General features: G+C 39.2%; 1 protein-coding gene across 4 annotated transcripts in view; it reads left to right on the plus strand.

Moving 5' to 3' along the window:
* LOC131253146 (DNA-directed RNA polymerase III subunit 1) overlaps positions 1-24,900 on the plus strand; it is a 250,463-nt gene that overhangs the window by 216,547 nt on the left and 9,016 nt on the right. For 3 of the 4 annotated variants that reach the window (XM_058253996.1, XM_058253998.1, XM_058253997.1), the window contains one exon: positions 2,905-3,056. The exons of the other annotated variant lie outside the window; for it this stretch is intronic. In XM_058253996.1, the coding sequence (XP_058109979.1) occupies positions 2,905-3,056 (152 nt within the window). The remainder of the gene's footprint in view (positions 1-2,904; positions 3,057-24,900) is intronic. 4 annotated transcript variants of the gene reach the window in all.

The following is a 24,900-nucleotide window of genomic DNA, read 5'->3' on the forward strand; positions in this document are numbered from 1 at the left end:
GACACGTCTTCTTATGCTTATAAATTATATGAATAGAGTTTGAATATACTTGCATCAGTTCAGTTGGAAAGCGCATATATTAGGACCCCATACAAAGGAAACCCCTATTATGTGCACTTTTTTTTTTTTTTTGTAATGTTTTGATTTCTAAGTGTGTATTGATGTCTTTTTCAATAATCTCTGAAGTTCCATTGAAAAATTCGACCAATTTCCCAATGTTCTCATGTTTCCCAACAACAATGATACATTACGCGATACAACCAATATATCCCATGCAATAACCGATATGTATCCGTATCCCAAGGGTGCGATACATTATGCGATAACGATATTTAAAACATTGCACATACAAACATGAGGGATTCATCCATCCATGCATGTGTGTGTGAACACACACCCCATCAATCCATGTATGCGTGTTCGTGCACGCACACACACACACATGGGCAATGGTACTATGAGGTTGACTTCATGGGAGCTTCCCATGAGGTCGAGTTTTGTGGGTCCCATCGTGATGTGTGATGGGCATCCACGCCATGCATATGCTAGGTCCCCTCTAGGTTATGGGATGTGCCAAAAATCAGTTGTATCTGGAATTCAAGCTGGCCACGCCATTTGAAACCATGGGAAATCATGCCTAAAACATCTAAAAGCACTTGGTGGGGCCCACCTGAGTTTTGGAATGGCCTAAAATTTGGTGTGACCCCTCATCCAAGTGGGATACACAGAATGGATGGGCTAGATGTCTAAACCACATCTCATTGGGCCCTATATACAATAAGAAGGTTTCAATGGGCAAGCATCCACTCTCAATTGTTGTTTGTGGTGTGGCCCCCATCTAAGTCATGGATTGGCCTGATTTTTAGGCCCATGGCTCACCATGGAAGGGTGCATCTGATTAATGGGATGGATGTCCATGATACATCACGGTGGGACCCACAGAGCTCATCCTCATGTGAAGCTTCCCATGAGGTTGGCCTCATAATACCTTTTCCCTATGTGTGTGTGCCCATCCATGATCCATCCATCCATGCATACATATATACACATACAAACATATCTTTCATCGTTCAACCATGTGCCCATAAAAAAAATTTGAAATTGAATTTTTTTAGTAAGCAGATTTCCTGGCGATACAGTGGTGATACAAGTGATACCTTGAATTTACATAGTCGAAAATATTGGATACATTGGCGATATTGATGCATTGGCAATACAACCAATACTTGGAATTTACTGAGTCAAAAATATTGGCAATACATTGACAATATCGATACATGGGTGATACTTAGCGATATATCTCCATACCTTGAATTTCTAATACTACCAATGTTATCAGTATCGCTTAGCTGGAGATATGGATAATATTGGGGATACTCCAATACTCCAAACAATGTCTATCTCATCTTAATTTTAAATGGTGGTTTTGAACCTTGGTTGACCTTATTAATGGCACCTATTTGGTGATTCATGAGTCCAACTCCAACCTCTTTATTAAAATGTTCAATCCAATACGAATGTCGTCATCATCAACATACGTGCATGCCAAAATTGAGTGGGTTTAGAAAATAGGCTACAATCATGTAATATATATATATATATATATATATATATATATATATAAGCTACATAAGTGCAAAACAAGTCTTCAAAATTGAAAAGTACAGAAAAGCTCATGGTCAAGCATATTGCTCTAGAATTGCCTATCGGTTTCCGAATATCTTTGTAGTTTTGACAATCACACTTTATAGATAACTTTGCTCTGTCCATGGCTTCATACAGAAAGCTTGTCATTGGCATCAAACCAAAGAACCTGCATTAAAGGTTTTATGACCTTTAGAACTTCTTCCATTTTATATGAGTACTTTGTCTTTGAATATTGCAGCTACTTCCACTGGTGTGCCATTCGTCTTCATCCATACTAGTAGTCAGTCCATGCCTCAATGCAATCATATCATATTGGTGCCCCTTGTGCATGTACAACTACAGACCAAGCTTATGAATATTGGTTTTTGAGTTGTACTGGTTCAGCTCTAAACCGATATGATATGGGACATATTGGGTTTTATATGACATGTATAAGCCGAATTTTTTATGCCAAAAGTTTATGGAAAATATCAGAGAAAAGAAAATTAAAAAAAAAAATAAATGGGAAACAAGAAAATCTTTTTTTTTTTTTTGGTGTTTCGGACATGTCCTAGATGGTGTATCGGTGCATCATTTTTTGGTCAGAATGATATCTGCTAGGCTAACTTGTTCAAAACTGAGTTGCTGAGTCTTAACATCTAAGTCCTTGATGATTCTCATATATTGATATGATATATTGACTATCATCTTTGTTCATCTTCTACTATCCTCATTAGCTCATGTATAAATGATAGACTTCATATTACAGACTATAGAAACCAGAGAGTCATTACTCCCAAGTAAGCAAGAACTATGATGGCATCATCTAGCACTAAGCATCTTCATGCAGTACAAATCATTTGGCATTTTCACTATGCCCCACTGCTTAGAGTCTATTAAACGTAATACAAATACAAACAGGTCCACAAATTTTAATTCCTTAACTGCTGAAACTTTTTGTACCTTTTGTGCATGCTGAAAACTGGATAATTTCTATCACTCACTACATTTTCACATTGTTCACATATGTTCATGCTCAGTATGGTAATTTGAACGCTTTTATTTTCTCATGCTCATTATGGTTGTTTCAGGATAGGAATGGTAAGTTACAACCTGAAAAATATATCAGGAGGCATTCATATCAATCTCGACATTTTCGAATAACTGCTCATTTACATTGAATTTAATAATTGGCTGATTAAGAAATTCTTTATTTTTGGTTCCTTTGATGTTAAACTCGTATACTCTTTAGAAGTGATTCCTTAAAATGGGTGTCAGATGTCACACTTGGGGTTCCCCGCATCAGAGAAATAATAAATGCTGTTAAAAAAATCGGCACTCCTATTATTACAGCCACGCTGGTCTGTGATAATGATGTACATTCTGCCCGCATAGTGAAAGGACGCATTGAGAAGACCATTCTGGGTGAGGTATGGTATTTATTCATTTCAATAGCTCTCACTTTCATCATCTTGATACTGTTCCCTTTTTTGTGAGCTTTATAGTAGTCATGATAATGTGGAATAAACTCACTGGATTTCCATCCATTAAGGCAAATTGACCAATCACTTTCTCTAAAGAATTTGCCTCGAAAGGACTGATTTTGTATGAACATTTAAGAGATGATCTCAAAACTTATACTGTTTATGGATTTTACTGCACCCTATTGTTAGAGAACCAGATCCACATTGCCTTTCTGAGGATTCTTTGTTGTAAAATTCATGCTTATTTAAACTTTAAAGGAGTGCTTCCTCGTTGAATTGGAAATGTGGATATGGAAAAGGAAAATGGAATACTCAGGAAATGTAAATTTGTGGATTCCAAATGGAGAGGTGTTGTTTGTTTTCCATTTTCTATCGCCTCCATTTGGATTGCAATTTTTGAACATGGGAGTTCTTGTTTATTAGGACTGGTGCTTTGCCATACAACCTTGATACAAACAGGAGGTATGCCAACTGCATCTAAGGACTTAAGTACCTGATTGCTACACAATGAACATGGGATGAACTAAACATTGACCTTTTATCAATTTCATGACTGATATGATGGACTACTGGCAGATGTTTGGTGATTTTTCATATGATATGTAGCTGTCTACTAACATGCTACGTAATTAAAATAGAAGCAGCAGATGAATGTAGCAATCATACAGTACAGCGGCTGTCTACTAACAAGCAGCATATAAGTGATGCACCCTTTAGAGTGTACCAGAGGAGGAGGCGTCGCCGACAGAGTACCGGAGCGGAGGAGTTGATGTGGATGGACGTTGGGTCCATCGGACCCATTTTTTGACATGCTACGAGTGCAGGAGCGGCATGACCACACCCTGACCATATATCCATGGGTCGGATTTCATACCCTACCACATGGGTGTTTAAGTTTTAGGCGTTTTTGTTCTTTTTTTCTTATTTCAGGGGCTTTATTGCACTTTCTTTAGTTTTTTCATCTTTTTTGTTATTTTTATTATTTTCAGGGGTTTTAGTGCACTTTACTTTTTCTATAGCTTATATATACGTTGTGAGAAACCCTATTTTCATTAATATTGGATGAATAGAAATTCGTACTTTTCCTTCCTCTTTATTTAAGAGATTAGGGTTTCAGGATTAACCCTTGAGTGTTGAGGATTCCACCCTAATTTCAAGTTTCCTTTTTTCTAGATCTTCGAGGTGCAGGAAAAGTTAAGAATTCTCATCTTCTTTTGACGACAAAATGACTTGTACTTCTTCATCTCGAACCTTCATTCTTCACCTCTTTCATTCCTCTCTGGATATCCCCTTTCTAGTTTGAAAGGAAAAGAGGGATGGTTAGTCAGTATAATCAGATCCAAACTTGATTGTGGACTGACTTATGTTAGATTTGGGATATCCTCATATCTCTAGGTCCCCCCTTTTTACTGTTAACGCGATTTTATGCTAAGGGGTATGATCCTGATGGAATGACCTCATCTTTGTTTTGAAGTTTACCTAATCCCTTTGATAGGAAACGGTTCGTTAATTGGTGTATTTATTTGAACATTCTTTAACCTGATTATACATGCATCTAGGATTAAGTCATCACATGTCCCTACATCAAATTTGGTATCAGAGATCAGTTTTAGCGTAGGTCAGTTTATTGTCAATCCATCTTTGTGATGAAAATTTTCTACAGAAACCCTTTACCCAAAATTTAAAAATCGTTTAGGTTTCTAGTGGTACACAAGTTAGTTGTCTATACTTGATATCAGTGAATCCTATAAACGATTGTGAAGATTTCAATAAGTGAGTATCGATCCTTGATTGGTGATTTCAATCTCTTTAATCTTAAGATATTCAGTCATTAATACTATATATATATATATATATATATATATATTTTTTAAAAAAAAAACAAGATTTTAAGCAGCAATTTATGCATGTTCAGTCTCTTCCAGCTCGACCAGCGTGACCGGTTCTGCGTAGGGGACATATTTTGTTGAGTTTATTCAGCCATTTTTCCTAGGTTTTGTTGAGTCCACATATAGATCTAGGCCATATAGGTAGTTGTATTGCATTAGTATCATTGGTTTTACCCTTTCTCGCACATAGATTTAAGACCATTCACTCATCATTCCTGGTGTATGCCCACGTGCACTGGTCGTGGATTTGGTCTCCATTACACCATGGACTCTGATCAATTTGTCAAGGCTATGGAGGGCCTAATTAAGAGAATGGATCAACAATTTCAAACCTTGATGGATGTCTTCCCTGAGGACCTTCCAGACGAGCTTTCCACCGATGCGAGACATTCAGCATGCGATAGATCTCATCCCAGGGGCGACCCTACCAAACCTCCCTCACTACAGAATGAACCCACCGAGCATGCCAAGTTAAAGAGGCAGGTGGATAAATTACTTAAAAAGGGATTCATTCGTGAGAGTCTGAGCCCATGCGTCGTGCCTGCGCTTCTTACGTCCAAGAAAGACGGCACGTGGTGCATGTGTGTTGATAGTAGAGCCATAAACAAGATCACTGTCAAGTATCGGTTTCCCATCCCAAGGCTTGATGACATGCTTGACATGATGGTCACCTCTACTATCTTTTCGAAAATTGACCTCAAGAGTGGTTATCACCAAATTCATGTTCGCCCGGGAGATGAATGGAAAATTGCCTTCAAGACGAAGGATGGGTTGTACGAGTGGCTGGTTATGCCTTTCGGGTTAAACAATGCCCTAAGTACGTTTATGAGAGTGATGACCCCGGTGCTGCGACCCTTTATGGGCAAGTTCTTAGTTGTGTACTTCGATGATATCCTCATCTATAGTATGTGCCCTAACCAACACATCGAGCACTTGAGGCAGGTTTGTAACACTTTGCCCGTAAAAAAGCTCTATGCGAACCACAAGAAGTGTTCCTTCTTGACCTCCTGTGTTATCTTTCTAAGGTTTGTTGTATTGTCAGAGGGTATGTCTGCAGACCATGAGAAAATAAAGGCCATTGTCAATTGCCCTAAGCTGCGTACCATACACAACGTGCGAAGCTTTCACAGCCTAGCTACATTCTATCGGCGGTTCATTCGTGGATTTAGCTCGATTATGGCTCCCATCACATATTGCATACGAAAAGGGGAGTTTCAATGGACTAAAGCCGTGACACGGGCTTTCTCGGAAATTAAAAAGAAGATGACGGAAGCGCTAGTCATGCGTCTACCTGACTTTACCAAAGTCTTTGAGGTAGTATGTGATGTGTCAGGAATTGCCATAAGCAGAGTATTAAGCCAAGAGGGATATCCTGTGGCCTTTTTCAGTGAGAAGATGAACGAGGCTAAACAATGCTACTCCACTTATGACAAGGAGTTCTATGCGGTTGTGCAATCATTGCGCCATTGGCGGCATTATTTATTACCACAAGAATTCGTCATGTTCTCTGATCATGAGGCCTTGAAATATTTGAGCTCTTAAAAGAAGTTGAGTCCTAGGCATGCCAAGTGGGCACAATTTCTTCAAGAGTACATGTCTGTGCTTAAGCATAAGGCCGGAAAAGAGAATAAGGTTGCTAATGCGCTTAGCCATCGTATCATGACGCTGCGGTCCATGAGTGTTGAAGTTACAGGCTTTGAGTAACTCAAGGGTGAGTACTTAAGCTATCCGATTTTGGGATCATTTATGCATCATTGTCTAGTGACCCGCCCTCGAGGAGTGCGGAATTCGTCCTTACAGATGGATATCTTTTTAGAGGGGACAAGCTATGTATCTCACGAACATCCCTCTGCGATTTTCTAGTTTTGGAGCTACATGCTGGAGGGATGGCAGGTCACTTTGGTCGAGATAAAATAATTGCCCTTGTGTCTGATCATTTCTATTGGCATAATCTCCAGCGAGATGTGGCTAAGAATGTAGGGCAGTGTCGGACATGTCAACTGGTGAAGCAGAGGAAGCAAAATATAGGTTTATATACTCCTTTGCCAGTTTCACATGCCTCGTGACAAGATGTTCATATGGACTTCATGCTTGGGCTTCCCAAGACTATTCGTAAGCACGACTCCATAATCGTGGTTGTTGATCGATTTGTAAGATGACCCATTTCTTACCCTGTTATAAGACCTCAAATGCCTCCCATGTTGCTGAGTTATTCTTTCAGGAGGTTGTGCCACTCCATGGAGTACCTAGATCCATCATGTCTGACAGAGATACTAGGTTCACTAGTTATTTTTGGAATACTCTCTGGCATCTTTTGGGTACGAGGTTCCAGTTTTCTTCGGCATATCATCCCCAGTTAGATAGTCAAACAGAGGTAGTGAACCGTAGCTTAGGGAATTTGTTAAGATGTCTGATTGGAGACCACGACAGGACTTGGGACACTGTTCTTCCCACAACAGAGTTCACGTATAATTCTTCAGTGAACAGGTCCACGGGAATGAGCCCGTTTGAAATTTTTTCAGGTCTTAGACCCCGAGCCCCCATAGATTTAATCCTCATAACTAACCCACAATGTCCTTCAGAGTTAGAAGAGTCCTTCGCCTAGCATATACATGTATTACATATTGAGATCAGGAGGAAGATTAATTCAAGTAATGAACATTATAAACTTTTTGCTGACATTCACATGATATTTAGGGAATTTCAACCTGTAGATGACGTCATGGTTCGTATTAGGTCTGATCAATTTCCACCTGGATTCGTGAAGAAGCTTCATGCCCGTAGCATAGGCCCCACTTAAAATTGTGAAAAGGTTAGGGTCTAATGCTTATGTTGTTGATATCTCTGCTACCATGGGCATCAGTTCCACATTTAATGTGGAAGATCTAGTTCCCTTTCACGAACCATTACCTCTATCCACTGGTTCCCCTGTTTCTTCCTAGACCCCCCTATATATGGACCTTGGCCATAGCCTGATCTTCCTGTACCCATCTTACCTTCTCTTCCACCTACACCGAGAAGAGACGAGATAGAGGAAATTTTGGACTTCGAGGCGGTTTCCACTCACTCCGGGGGTTTCCAAAAATTTCTACTCAAATAGAGGAACAGGCCCATTACAGATAACTCTTGGAACACAAAGGCAGAGCTGCAGTGCATCGACCTTGATTTGCTCGAGAGATACAAGAGTTCACTTTCACCAGTGGCGAATTCTTCCTACCCTGGGAGAATTGATGCGAACATCAGTGGTGCACCCTTTAGAGTGTACCAGAGGAGGAGGCATCGCTGACAGAGTACCGGAGCGGAGGAGTTGATGTGGATGGACGTTAGGTACATCGGACCCATTTTCTGACGTGCTACGAGTGCAGGAGCGGCATAACCGCACCTTGACCATAGATCCATGGGTCGGATTTCACACCCTACCACACTGGTGTTTTAGTTTTAGGCGTTTTTGTTCTCTTTTTCTTATTTCAGGGGCTTTATTGCACCTTCTTTATTTTTTCGTCTTTTTTTTGTTATTTTTCCTGTTTTCAAGGGCTTTAGTGCACTTTTACTTTTTCCATAGCTTATATATACGTATGAGAAACCCTATTTTCATTATTATTGGATGAATAGAAATTCATATTTTTCTTCCTCTTTATTCAAGAGATTAGGGTTTCAGGATTGACCCTTGGGTGTTAGGATTCCACCTCAAATTCAGGTTTCCTTCTTTCTAGATCTTCATTGTGCAGGAAAAGAAAAGAATCATCCTCCTTTTCTTTTGATGATAAAATAACATATATTTTCTTTATCTCGAACCCTTCATTCTTCACCCCTTTCATTCCTCTCTTGATATCCCCTTTCTAGTTTGAATGGAAAAGAGGGATGGTTAGTCAGTAGAATCAGATCCAAACTTGATTGTGGACTGACTTATGCTAGATTTGGGATATCCCTATATCCCTAGGTCCCCTCTTTTTTACTGTTTATGTGATTTTATGTTAAGGGGCATGATCCTGACGGAATGACCTCATCTTTGTTTTGAAGTTTACCAAATCCCTTTGACTGGAAACGGTTAGTTAATTGCTGTATTTATTTGAACATTCTTTAACCTGATTATACATGCATCTAGGATTAGGTCATCACATGTCCCTACATTAATAAGGGAGCATCAGGTACACGTGGCTGATCCTTGATTGATATCCAAGGAGGCATCAATCACCATTTATGCCGCTTTTATCAGTTGATTTAAAACATGTGAACTAGTTGTCCACTTTACTAGTACTGCTACCCTTAAGCAGCAATGTCATGCATGCAGCTACTGCTTCCTATCTTGAAAATAATCCATATAGATTTTTACAACACAGAAGTCTACAAGGAAGTAGCAGGTGCATTTAGTAAATCAAAAAATTATATCGAAAGAGAGCCATCACCTACATCTATGCATCTTCTGTTTCCTTAAACATGTTATTTCCAAATACTGATCCTGCTGCCCATTTGAGGGCAATAAACCTGCAATCTTGTACTAGCAGCATAATCTACCTTGAAGCACCCGCTGATTACTTTCTTCAAGCAATTCATTCAATAGAGTTCATAACTTATAACCAGTGTTTGAATTGTCGACGAGAAATCGATAATATCGGCGATATTATCGGTGTCGCTGAACCGGCGATACCGAAACCCCAAGTTTTCGTTTCTCTTCCAAATATCGACGAAATATCGGCGATATTTTCGATTTTATCGAAAAAATAGCTATCGTTCTCCTTATTATTGAAAAAAAATTGAAATAAATACAAAAAATATATACAAAAAAGATCTCTTACCTTCTTTTTCTCCCGATCTACCCGCGGAAGTGGATTTCGGCTAGATTTAGTGGCAAATCGCTGTTGATAGCTATGAATTATCCGAGATAAGAAAACCCTTTTAAAAAACCCTTTTCTTTTCTTCAAAGAAAGAGATTTGAAAGCGAACTTGATTTCACCGAGATTTACGGAGATTTCGGTTCGGATTTGAAAAAGAAAAAGATAAATTTCTGGAAAGTTTTTTACGGAAGATGAGATTGATTGCGATTTTCCGGAGAAGAGGAGAGAATTTCATAAAAACGAAATTTCTCTCGCGTTCGGGAGGGGATTAGCTACTGACGGGTTGACTATACTCACCGGTTGAGTCGCGAGACTAGCTATTGAAGTGACGTCGGCAAGTTTCGTGGGCCCCACCATGATGTATGTTTTGCATCCACACCTTCCATCCATTTGGAGAGATCATTTTAGGGCAATATCCAAAGAACGAGTTAAATCCAAAGATCCAGTGGACCCCAGCACAGTAAAATGTGGGAACAGTGACGTCCACCATAAACTTCTAAAGGCCGCAAAAGTTTTAGATCAAGCTGATATTTGTGTTTTCCCTTATTTAATGTCTTTTTTAACTTTTAAACAGGTTGGATTTCAAATAAACATTATGATGGGCCTTAGGATAGTTTCAATGGTGGGAATCACTCTCCCCGTTGTTTTCTTTGGTGGGGTCCACAACAGATTTTTATTTGATTCATTCTTTGGTTCATACCCTAAAATGATATCTAAAAATGGATGGACGGTGTGGATATAACATATACATCATAGTGGGGCCACATAACTTGGTGACGTCAGGTCAGTAGCCAACTGGCTACTCAACTTGATAGTACCCATCTAATCCGCGTCCTCTCACACCCGCTGTATAGCTGCTGTATACGTAAGCAAGTTCTGTGGGTCTGATCACAGGGTATTTGTTATATCAAAACCGTCCATCAAGTTGGCGAGCTCTCTTAAGGCTTGAGACGAAAAATAAAACAGATCTAACTATCAAGTGGACCACACTGCAAAAAGTGGTGGGAGATTGAACGTCTACCATTGAAACCCTTTTTGGGGTCACAAAAGTTTTAGATCAATATGAAATTTGTTTTTATTCTTCATTCAGGTCTTTGTGCCCTTATGAACAGATTGGATGGAAAATAAATGTTATGGTGGGCCCTACGTATTTTTTAACGGTGAAAATCATTACCTCTGCTACTATTTGTGGTGTGGTCCAAATGATCTTTGGACATGATTCATTTTTTGGATAATGCTCTTAAATGATCTCTAAAAATAGATGAACGATGTAGATATAATAAATACATCACTGTGGGGCCCATATAACTTTGATCTCCTTTGAACCGTTCGTACAACTTGGAGCTCGAGCAGCGTCAGTGCACGTCTTCGCACTACACGAACCTGCAGCAGCTATATAGCTGGTGTGTGGTACACCAGCCAATCTGCTTCCAATTTTAAGGGAATGGAATGTGCTTCCAATTTAATGGTGGGATTTAATAGCGGTTGTTCCCTTTGATGTGGTCCACTTGAGATTTGGAATTACCTCATTTTTTGGACCATGTACTAAAATGATATGCTGAAATAGATTAATGGAGTTGATTTCTCGCATATATCATGGTGGGCCCACGGAATACTCTCCAATAGCCACCTCGTTATTCACAGCATCATAAAACACATGGGATACGGTGGGTACCACAAAGTCCTTACACCACCTAGACGACTTGATTTGGCTAGTGACGTTGCCACTGTTAAGATGGCTAATGGTTGGTGCTATGTGGGCCTAATCATGATGTATTTATTTGATCCATGCTGTCCATCTATTTTTTCAGATCATTTTAGATCTTGATCCAAAACATCAGGCATGTATAACTCTCAAGTGGACCACACCACAAGAAATAGTAGCAATTGAATGTCCACCATTAAAAACCTCCCAGGGTTCAATGTAATGTTTATTTGACATCCAACTTGTTAATTAGGTTATACAAACTAGTTTGATACAAAATTTGTGGCCCTTGAGAAGTTTTTAATGGTGTGCATTCAATCAACACTGTCCTGTGATGTGGTTCACTTAAGATTTGGATCTATCTATTTTTTGGCTTATACCATAAAATGATCTGAAAAATTGAATGGATGCGTCAATATGTCAAACAAGTGCCATATCCAAGCCATCAATCACCAAGTACACCAATATATAGATTCCATGTCCCAAAAAAGGTGTACTTTTTTAGTTCATTAACTTTTACATGTCCTAATTATTATATGTTAACTGCATTTGTATTATATGAACTCATTTTGATTACAATTGGAGCGATTTCTTATGGCAGCATATGCTTTTTGGGTCCCATTAAATAAAAACTTATTATTTAATGTATTTTTTTTGTAATTTTTTTATTCCTAAATATGCAAATATGTGTATTTAGGCATGCCCTGAAGTTTTACTAAAAAATTCCATCATAGCGATACCGACAACTCGAACACTGCTTATAACATGAGTAAGACAAAAACAGCAAACAGACGGACACAACATACATAACCTGAGTTTGTTTTGAAATCCAACATCCCTAAGAGCACCATTCCTGTTTCCCCTTGTCATTCATTAGTTTATGCTCCCCTTGGTCCGATCTTATAGGAGAAGAAGAACTAGTGTGCAAGAGGACCAATCGCACCGATCATGATTTCCCACTGGATCCTCAAGATAATGGGGTGTGTGGCCAACTGTCAGCTAAATTCAAATCCCTTGGAGTGTTATTCCAGCCACTGGATGGTGGGTGAATTAAGGGGGATTGGGGGTTGGAAGTTCCCGGAACCCACACCTCTTCTATCTAAGCCTGGTTGTTGAGGTTGGAAATGGCTCGGAGGAAGCTATTGTTCGTAGCTGTTTCATGGTTGATGAGTTAAGGCAGGATATAGCTTCCTCTCACAAGAAGGCCACATCTTAAAGTAGAAAGAAAAGAAAAGAAAAATAGAGATCCAAACTAGAATCGTCAAACCAAAACAATCGGCAATTGTTAGAAAGAGTAGATACATCTTTTGCATATTGCATTAATGGTTACACTCATTCTTTCATAAAAAAATGAAATAGAGACCTTCGATATTCCTAAATATGCATCAATATTCATACAAGGAGGGAGAGAGAGAGAGAAGGTTCGAAATAGTCTAAAATCTAAGAAATCCTTTTTAGTATCCCCTCTTCTGCAACAAGTCCCATCATATAATTCGTTTTGATGATAGAAACAAGACCCAAATCCTACGAGTGCCTTTAAACTACACGTGAAATTTGAATGGGATCCTTACAACCATCTTTAAAATGTCTATAATAAAGACCCACTTGATTATTATACCAAGCCAGCGGGTTGGGCTGGGCCATTCATCAAGCCCAAGATTGGCCCTTGGGCCAAGTTTATGGGTTCAAGACTTGGCCCTACAAGGCGGAGCTGCTAGGACTGGACTGGGGGTAGCCTGGCCCTTTGCCACCCCTAGCAAGGATCGTATATTGTCACAATGATTAAGAAGGCCAAACACATTCTTTCACAAAAAAAGGAATGCATATAGTATATTCATGAATATGAAGCAATATTCATGCAAGAAAAAAGAAGAGAAAACCCTATATTGTCACAACAATTAAAAATTAGCCCCAAATCTGCTTATGTATCAACAACGCCATGAACACCCACTATTATATTTCACAATAGTTTGAAAAGCTTTAATCTTCAATATCACACTAGAAGATGCGTATATAAACTAAAAACTAATACATATCCATTGTTCAAAGTATCCCCGATATTTTCAAAATATCTCTGATATTACCTATATCCGTGTTTTAAATATCGACGATATTGGCCAATATATCCCACGATATGTCTTGTATCCCACATGTGCGATACGAAACTCGCAAGTAGTGCGATATATCTCACATGTTCAATTCAGTGAGCATTTTCTACTTTCGATCTTTTTTATCCTATAAGTCATGTTAAATTAGTGTCAAATTGTTACAAATACATGGATTGGAAGCTTCAATTTTAAGATTTGGAGGAGATGGGCCGAGTTACGGAAAGTTGAAAAAAATCAAAATTTCCCACTTGGTCACAAATTGGTTGAATCCTTATGTCCAAACATAAAATCAAACATGTATGTAACCTAATCTAGTGATTCTTCTTTTGCTTTTGAATGTATTGGTTGTGTTTCCACACGTCTTCTTATATTTATAAATTATATAAATGAACTTTGAATATACTTGCATCAATTCAATTAGACAATGCATAGATTAGGACCCCATACAAAGAAAACCTATTATGTGCATATATTTTTGGTAATGTGTTGATTTATAAGTGTGTTGATGTGTTTTTTAACAATCACTGAAGTTTCATTGAAAAAATCGACCAATTTCCCCATGTTTCTAACAACAATGATATATTACGTGATACAACCGATATATCCAATGCGATAACTGATATATATCTGTATCCCAAAGGTGTGATACATAACGTGATACCGATATTTCTAACACTGTCTGTATCTCCAGCTCGACGATACTGACAACACTAGTAGCGATATCGATAACACTGGAAGTATCAGAAATTCCAAGTATCGCTAGTGTATTGCTTAGTATCGCCAACATATCGCTAATATTTTCGAATGTGTAAATTTTATGTGTTGCTTGTATCGCCAGTGTATCGGCGATATTTCAATAATATTGTTAATGTATCAATATCGCCAAAAATCTGATTATTATAAAATTTTAAAAAAAAAAAATCATTTCAAAATTCTTTTATGGACACATGGTTGCATGTAGTGTTCAAATTATCGACGATAATATCGATAATATTGCGATATTATCGTTTTTTTTTTTTTTTTTTTTGAAAGATAACTCAATTCATTGAAAGAGGAAAGGAAACACAAAAACAAAAGAAACAAAAGCCTGCCGAGATGGCAGACAGCAGAAAACAAGGGAAAAAAAGTAAAAAAAAAAAAAAAACAAAAACAGCAAAAGAGATACACTACATCCCCAGGAACATCAGACCGTAGTCTTTCAGCTTATCGTCAATGGAGGCCCACTCGATAATACAACGCTTGGCCCTGGATATAACCTTCTGAACAGAGTTGGAATAGTCTCTAAAGCATCTACCATTCCTTTCCTCCCACACGGACCACCAAATTGCTAAGATAGACATCCTCCATAGTCTAGTAGTAGTCTTGCCACATGCGACTCCATTCCACTGGTGGAGCAGGAGATCAACTGAAATAGGAAAACACCAACTCATGTTGAACCGAGGAAGAAAATCCGACCAGATTTCCGAAATGAAAGGGCAATGAAGAAATAGATGGTTAACAAATTCCTCATCCCGCATACAGCACAGGCAAATGTTAGGTAAAATCATACCTCTTTTCCTGAGATTATCAACAGTTAGGATTCTCTGTTTGCCCACTAGCCTACCAAAAGCAGAAAACTTAGGAGGCATAGGATACTTCCAGCAAAAATGAGGGATACGGCTGTCAGATTCATAGTTGCTGTTGTGCAGGAGATTATACAGGGAGCGAACTGAGAACTTGCTGGATTTTTCCAGGTTCCAAATGATGGAATCAGCTTCTGAAGATGAAGGACGAGAGACACTGGAGAAGGTCTGCATACTCGCTGATTTCCCAGTCATTTAGATTGCGACGACACGTAATGCTCCAAGCGTTACATCCAATGTTGCCAGTGTAGCAATCTGCCACATATGCCTCTATCTAGCGAGAGTCTGAAAATGTTAGGAAACAAATCTTTTAACCGCTGAGAACCTATCCAAGGATCCAACCAGAACCGGATTCACTCTCCATTGCCAAGGGAAAAGCTGGAATTGCTGAGAATGACCTTTTTCAATTTAGATATGCCTTTCCAAATGTATGAAGTATTGCCGGTAGCCCCTTCTTTTGTCCACCAACCATTCTGAGATCTGCCATATTTACCTTTAATAATACGATTCCATAGACTTCCACTTTCCGATCCAAGTCTCCATATCCACTTGCCGAGCAGAGCTTGGTTCATGATTCTTAAGTCTTTAATCCCAACCCCACCCAAACGAGTATGGCAGCACACGTCCTTCCACTTGACAAGGTGGAATTGTTTCTTGTTCTCCTTGCCATGCCACAGAAAATCCCTCCTTATCTTCTCTAACGAGGCTAACACAGTAGCAGGGCATCTGAACATAGACATGAAATAAGTAGGCAAATTGGAGAGGGCTGCTTTGATGGGGGTGAGCCGCCCGGCCAAAGACAAGTATCTGCATCTCCATCTAGATAGGTAAGACTGAAATTTGGACACAATCTTATTCCACTGAGCTTGAGAAGGGGGGCCAATACCTAAAGGAAGACCCACAAACGAAGAAAGGAGAGAATTCGCCAGAGTCGCTGATTCCTCAGTGTCCAGATTAACACCATAAAACTTAGACTTTGCAAGATTGACACGCATACCTGACACAGCTTCAAAGCATCGAAGAGAGGTGCGAAGGTTGAGAATGATTTCTGCATCGGCTTCAGAGAAGATGAGGGTATCATCGGCGAATTGCAGGTGCGTGAGAGGCGAATGGATACCCTTCATGGAAATACCTCTAAGAATACCTTCCTAATGACCTTTTGATAGCATTTGAGAGAGGGCTTCCCCAATAATGAGGAACAAAAAGGGCGACAGAGGGTCGCCTTGTCGCAGACCACGGGATCCCATAAAGAATCCCTTTGGGGATCCATTAAGCATGATCGAATAATGAGCCGAATTTAGACAAACAGAAATCCAATGACACCATTTGCTGCCAAATCCCAATTTTCTCATCATGTATTGTAAGAAATTCCAATCAACGTGGTCGTAAGCTTTTTCGATGTCCAATTTATATAAGACACTCTTTTGACCAGAGCTATGGATTGAGTGAAGGCATTCATTGGCTATCATCGAGCAATCGATAATCTGTCTACCAGCTATGAAGGCATGTTGATTAGCAGAGAAGATGCTTCCCATTATCTTTTTAAGCCTGGAGGAGAGAACCTTAGCTAGGATTTTGTACAGACTTCTCACAAGGCTGATCGGTCTGTAATCTTGGATAGATGTAGCCCCAGCAAATTTCGGAATGAGAGCTATGAAGGTAGCCCCCAAATTCTTAGATAATTTGCCCCGGATGAAGAATTCAGAAAAGAACTCCACAAGATTCTTCTGAAGAAGATTCCAAAAGGTCTGGTAGAATCTGATCGGAAAACCATCAGGGCCCGGCGCTTTGTCACCGTCCATAGAGTCGATGGCGAGCTTAACTTCTTCAATAGAGAAAGGAACTTTGAGAGACGCCGCTTCCTCACTAGAGAGTCTACCCATGGCCAGCCCATCCAACCGAGGTCTAGTCCATAATTCACCCTGCAGCCGATCTCTGAAATGGAAGACAGCTTTCGTCACAATTGTCTCTGTCTTCAGTTTTCTCCCCATTCACAATAATGATGCTGATCTGATTACTTCTAGCCCACAAGTTGGCATTTCTATGGAAGTAAGCAGTGTTTTTATCCCCTTAATCCATTTGACCCTAGACTTCTGTTTCCAAGAAATTTCTTTTTCTAGGGCCCTGGCGAAAAGAAGTTGGATGAGGGAAATTCTTTGGGCCATAATGTCTGGGGTCAACGGATGGATTTCTACACTAGCATCGATCCTCTGCAGCTCTTCAAGAGTGGAATCAAGCTCCTGCTCTCTGAGAAGAAACTCCTGCTGGAACCAGGCTCTCAATCTGTATTTGAGATGCTTCAGCTTTTCCATAAATCTGAAACCAATGAAACCTTCAACCTGGGCTTCTTCCCACCACACAAAAACTTTCTGATGGAATCCCGCTATCTTGAGCCAAGATAGGTCGAATTTGAACGGTTTGGGCCCCCAATTAGTGTCTTCGAGAGCGAGCTTGATAGGCCGGTGGTTTGAAGTGGTTCTAGGCAGCGCAATTTGAGAGGAGAAGGAGAATAGGTCCATCCAATCAGCAGAGAGAAGAAATCTGTTGAGTCTGGAGTGGACAGGGGAAGCTCTTCCATTAGTCCAAGTAAATTTTAAGCCCAAGAGTGGAAGATCGATCATCTCGTGTTCTTCAATCCAGTTAGAAAAAGCGGCCATTGCAGGGGAGAACTTATTACCGTGTGATTTTTCTGAAGGGGATCTGATGGCATTAAAATCTCCTGCGCAGCACACTGGACCGTCAAAATTGCGTATGATGGAGCTAAGTTCCTCCCAAAAATCTTGTTTTTTGGCATCGTCAGTAGGCCCGTATATGGAGGAAATAAGAACAGAAGGTCCCGACAAAGAGTGAATCAGCAAGGCAGAAAGGGAGTAGGAGCCAGTCCAACTATTCTGGATCGTCCAAATAAAGGAACGCCAGGCAAGAAGAATGCCACCAGCCCTACCTTGAGCATTGAGAGCGATCCATTTGGCATCCGAAGCCCCCCATAAAGTACCCAAAAGCTTTTCATCGAATTGAGCCACCTTAGTTTCCTGGAAGCATATGATTTGAGGGTGCTGACGATCACAAGAGTCCTTTATGAGGCGCCTCTTTTGCTTGGACCCCACGCCTCTCACATTCCATGAGATAATGGTCATTTGGGAACAGGACTTCCCCGGATTCCCTTGCCCCTAACCGGAAGGTCAAGAAGCGCCACCATACGCTGAAGATCAGCGCCACTACAAGATCTAGATCGGCGAGTACGAGGTGACTTAGAAGTCGAGAGAGGGCGACCCCGGGCTTCCACGCAATGAAATATAGCTAGGTAGTCGTCCGGGCAATCACCGAAAGATAGGCCCAATGATTTGCCAACATGGCCCACCGCGTCGTGAATCCATTTTTTGTTTTGAATCATTCGGAATAATTTTTCACGATCTGTGTCAGCCGCGCTGTTAATCGAGGTATCTTGAGGAATGGTGGTTGTGCCATCTCGAATCTGGAGAGGTTCCGCATCAATAATCTCAATGATATCATGGACGATATCATGACCAGTGTTCCATGATATCAATAATCTCAATGATATCATGGACGATATCATGACCAGTGTTTTTTGTTGTGCCATCGCGATATTATCGTTATCATAGCATGGACGATATCATGACCAGTGTTTCGTTTCTTTTCTAATTGCCAACGATTTCTTGGTTAAATATCGTGTGTTGTCGATATTCTAAAATATTGATGGATGTTTGGATGGAAAGTTGGATGGTTGGATGGATAGTTAGGATTAGTGTTCGAAATATCGGTATCGCGTTATGTATTGCATCCTTGGGATACAAATACATATCGGTTATCGCACGCGATATATCGTTTGAATCGGGTAATTTATCGCACTTTTTTGGAAACATGGGGAAACATTGGGGAAATCGTTGGATTTTTCAATGAAACTTCAGGGATTTTTAAAAAGACCTTAATACACTCTTTTAAATCATAACGTCTCAAAAAAGAAGTGCGCATAATAGGTTTCCTTTGTATAGGGTCCTAAGCTATGCGTTGTCTGATTGAACTAATGCAACTATATTCAAATTGAATGCATAACATTTAGTGTATGTGATGATCATTTCATCAAAAACTCCTAAAAATTTTGAAATTAGTCTCAATTGACAGTTGGTTGAAGGGAAATTTTGAAGAAAAAAATAACATTTTAATAATTTTTTTAATTAATTTTAAATTAGAAAATGATTTTTATTTTCTGAAAATTGACAAGGACTTAATAAATCAATAGACCAACCCTCATACATGCTTGATTTCATGTTTGGAGTGCAAAATTTCAAGTAATTTGGGAGAAATTGGCAAAATTTTGAAATTAGATTGTATGTGATGATCATTTCATCAAATACTCCTAAATACTGTAAAATTAGTTTCAATTGACAGCCGGTTAAAGGAAAATTTCAAAAAACAACATAGATAACATGAAGAACCAATGGATATTGAAATCAACACTCTAACTCCATGATTTTTCATGAAAAACATGAATAACCAGTGGTGGATTTGTAACACTTTGACACCGATTTAGCATAATTTCAACAACAAAAAAAAGGGATTGAAAATTGAAAATGCTCACCAGATCAAACATTTGGGATATATCGGCACTACCTGTGCGTTTCGTATCGCACAGGTGGGATACAAGATATATCATGGGATATATTGGCCAATATCATTGATATTTAAAACATTGGTTAGGATTGATGGGATGGTTTGACTAATTTCTTACGACAACATATGCTTTTAGGCCCCCATTAAAAGGAAACTTATTATTTATACATTCTTTTTGTAAGTTTTTGATTTCTAAATATGCAAATATGTGTATTTTAGCATCTCCTAAAGTTTCACTGAAAAATTTCCCCGTTTTCCCCAATTTTCCCCAATGTTTCTCCACATTTCCAGTTATCGACAATATCGATATTATTTCCATATCCCCGGAGAGCAAAACTTGTAGCGATATTGATACTTCGAACATTGTACATATCTATGGCCTCTATGTGTAACTAACGTTGGAAGAGATGATGGAAGACATGCTTTGTTGCTTCAATTCCACCGAAATGAAAGATAAGTTGGGAGAGTAACAAGGGTTGGTGACTGCAATTAAGGAGGGTAGACCATCAATGTAGCATTAATAAAGGAAGGCTTGGAATAGTCACCTCCATGCTAGAGATGAACATCGGTTTTAGGAGACATCACTAACTACGGTTTATGTGGATAAGGTTGGAAATGGAAATAGATTTCACAACCTTTTTTATGTGAACGGTGGAAAAGTAGGATTATGTGGATATCGTTTTCATTTATGTTATATTGCAGAAAAACAAACACATTCTAACATCAAGCAAGATCTAGATTGTTATGGAGGAAGGACACCCCTCAATTCTTCACAAGGTTTGGCAACCTATGGTTTTATATTTTAGCCCACTAAAAAGGTATATCCATTAGTCCATAACCCTTCAAACCCTATTCAACCTTTCCCCCTTAATCTTATATTATGGACTAGAACAGAACACGAAGCAAAGCGGCAACAAATTCAGGCACAAGAGTAGGGAAGTATCTCTTTCAAAAAACAAATAAAGTATAAATAGGTGTGAAATGGGAGCGGGAGAGGGAGTCCAAAGTAGGGATTTGAAGCGATAGCAGCACCTAGTTAGAAGGATCCTGCAACTAAATTATAAACCTAACCTGAAATAACCATTTGACTACTAAAATTCTAGCAGAATAAAAAATAGAGTCTGATATTAAAAACAAAGTTCGCACTACCTACCTTGGGATTAAACTTTTGAGAAATACTCTGAAGCTTTATGGGAGAGTGATCGAGCAAAGGTTAGATGGATCATCATCTAAGCCTTATCCCAACGAATTGGGGTTCTCTACATTAATCCTATTCCACCACTCCACTCTATCAAGCGCCATAACTTAAGTGAGACAAATGTACTAAACAATCAGTTTATTATTATTTCCTTTTTCAAGAAGGTCATCCTTTTAGGATAGTTTCCTAATTAGATGGCTAATGATGAAATATAGGGAGAGGTGGAAGGATCTCGGTATTGTCTTATTGACTTAAGAGAAAGGATAGTTTACAAGAAGAGGGGTCCTGAAAGAATTAATTTGGTGGGTGTTGGGAAAGGAGTTTCAAGATAGTATATTGGCATGTTGAGGGTACTTATGAGGGAGCAGTAACAACTGTGAGTCCGCTAGTGGAGAGACAAGTGAGTTTTTTATTACTGTAGGCTTTACACTAGGACTTGGCATTGAGTCCATACCTTTTTGCATTGGTTGTAGACGAGTTAACGAAGCATTTACAAGAAGAGGTCTCATGATGTATGTTATTTTCAAAGACATAGTTCTAATTGACGAGACGAGGGAGGGCGTAAACACAAAGCTGGGGCTATGGAGGGATGCTTTTAGAATCCATAGGTTTTAAAATTAGTTGAACTAAAACAAAGTATATGCATGTAATTTCAATAACAATACAAGTAAAAATAAGAAATTAATTAAGATTGCTAACGAAGAAGTAACTAAAAATGACCATTTTGGATATCTTTGGTCGATGATCATTAGAGTGGAGAGATTAAGAAGGATGTTGATCAGAGAATTCAAGATGGGTGGAAGAAGTGGAGATGCACCTTTGGAGTTTTATGTGATAACCAGGTCTACCAATCAAACTAAAGAGGAAATTTTATAGGATGGCTATAAAACTAATAATGCTTTATGGGGCTGAATGTTGGGTAGTTTAGGAACAACATGTTCATAAGATGAGTGTAATTAAAGTGATGATACTGAGATGGATGAGTGGCAAGATAAGGAAGGATAGAATTGGAAATGAATGTATTAGAGGGGACTTGGGAGGGATGCTTTTAGAATCCATAGGTTTTAAAATTAGTTGAACTAAAACAAAGTATATGCATGTAATTTCAATAACAATACAAGTAAAAATAAGAAATTAATTAAGATTGCTAACGAAGAAGTAACTAAAAATGACCATTTTGGATATCTTTGGTCGATGATCATTAGAGTGGAGAGATTAAGAAGGATGTTGATCAGAGAATTCAAGATGGGTGGAAGAAGTGGAGATGCACCTTTGGAGTTTTATGTGATAACCAGGTCTACCAATCAAACTAAAGAGGAAATTTTATAGGATGGCTATAAAACTAATAATGCTTTATGGGGCTGAATGTTGGGTAGTTTAGGAACAACATGTTCATAAGATGAGTGTAATTAAAGTGATGATACTGAGATGGATGAGTGGCAAGATAAGGAAGGATAGAATTGGAAATGAATGTATTAGAGGGGACTTGGGAGTACCACCAATAGCTAATAAAATGAGGGAAAGTAGACAGAGATGGTTTGGTCACGTGCAATGGAGGTTTAGGAGTGAGTTGGTTCAAGTTAAAAGCTTTAAAAGGGCAAGGAGAAGGCTCAAAGGACGTTGATGGAGATAATAAGAAAAGACTCAATGAAATTTGGTTTAATTGAGGATATGGCCCTTGATAAATTGCAATTGCGGAATAGGAATCATGTAGTCGACCCCAATTAGTTGGGCTAAGGCTTAGATTAGCCTATTTTTTTAGCCCACGAGAACTTTCTAAAGGCTATTACAAACTCTCCCACGGATCAATTGAAAATAGCCAAAAGCCTAAAAAATACATATTAGCAAAACCCTTAAACTTCTTGTCCCGAAGACTATCAATGTGTCGATGCTTGCAGCAACATGTCATCATCATGATATTTGCGTTTTTGTTGTGAAGTATGTTTTTTTTTTTGGGTGAAGTTTTCATGTTTTTTCTTGCTACTTTTGAATATTTTTAGGTTTGTTTTAAAGGATATACCACATCAGTCCCCCATCCCCACTTAGTTATACTACATGAAAGATAATACAACAAGATGACGCATGTGGTTGAGAAACCACTTTGATGACTCAATTCTAAAACTCAACCTTCTTACTCAGCTATTCAGTGTAAGCTCTGTGATCTGTTTAGAGATGTGGGTACAATTCGAGATTAAATTGCGTTCCACTAGACTTTATTGCATTACCGTTGGTGTTGTGTATCCTGATCGTGGATCTTGATGACCACCTTTGTTTGGTAGATTCTTTAGATGCGATAATTAATGTGTGGGAAACAGTAATTATCTGTGTTTATATGGGTTAAAGGGAGGATTTTTCCTCCGGTTGTCCTAAGGGAAGGTGAGTTTGAACCCAACAACCAATGGTCAAGGGACAGTTGTGTTTCATGGATCTCGGTACCCTAAATTCCATTACCATAGTAGCAGGATTGGGCAACCTGTGAACATGTTTAGTTGTCATCTTGTGTGAGGAAACCAACAAGAAGTTGGGATGGATAGTCTCACCAGTAAGCTACCGGTGCCCTACCTTACCCCACATCCATTCTTTGATCTGATTGAGCTATCATGTCTGGACCAGATTAATGATCCAACTGTCTATCAAGTGGCTTTCTAGCTAGGCCCAACACTTAAAAAGGTTTTAAAATTTTAATTGAAGATTTCTAACCATTGATCTTTTACCCTTAAAATGATTTTATCATACTTGATGGATACCTGATGGTTGAGATGTTGTGGTCCATCTCTTAGGTCGGCATTGGTTAATGGTCAAGAGTGGATGCCACGTGACAGAGGGATTGGGTCAATTTGAGTGAATGGATAAGGCATGTTTACAAACTTTTGATTATGTTGGTCATATCAAAGTTTGTAGGACTGAGGAGCATTGTACATGTGTATCCCTCTGAAACCTGAACTCCTTATAAATAGATCCCATCAGAGAGAGAGAGAGAGAGAGAGAGAGAGAGAGAGAAGCATCTCTCTCCTCCCTTTAACCACACATGCAAATGTGTGTGGTTAACCTTGTGGACGGATCCTAGGTGCACATGCTCGTCCCTATAGTGGGCACGTGACATAGTTGCCTGCTCTCTTGTATCATTAGTGTAAATCAGGGAGACCTTCGATATTCGAGGAACGGCATCTTGAAATTCACTCATGATCAAAGCGACAAATATGAGGTAAGATCACCATTGATTTGTTCATGCTTACACTTGCATGTTTTTTTGAAAATTTGCCTCAAAAGTGGTATTAGAGTGCTCCCATCGTAGATGCATATCATTCCATTAATTTGATTGTACAAATGGGTGTTCGTTCGAGATGATAACTAGACAAATTGATGGGGTTTTCCATGGCAACATACTTTCCAAATTTTAGCTCGAATGAACATATGAATTGGGTGATGAACTCGATTTAATGCAATGTATCAACAAATTGCCAAGCCATGGCTTGGGCCTTGCCAGGCCATGCCCCGTCCATTTCCACCCCGGGGGTCAACCGAAGCCTGACCTGTTTGCCATACAGCCAAGAATTGTACCCTAAATCCAACCTAGTACCCACTAGTCCATTACCTTGTGGCCCAACCCAACCCCGACATGACCCGACCCAACCCAACCCATTCAATAGTAATTGGTTCAAGCTTGACTAACCCACCACAACCCAACGCAAGTTTAAGAATGGAATATGAGGTTAAGGGCAGTGTTTTAAATATCGACAATATTGGCCGATATATCCCACGATATATCTTCTATCCCAGCAGTGCAATATGAAATACACA

This window comes from Magnolia sinica, chromosome 8, assembly GCF_029962835.1.
Source record: "Magnolia sinica isolate HGM2019 chromosome 8, MsV1, whole genome shotgun sequence".
Classification (NCBI taxonomy): domain Eukaryota; kingdom Viridiplantae; phylum Streptophyta; class Magnoliopsida; order Magnoliales; family Magnoliaceae; genus Magnolia; species Magnolia sinica.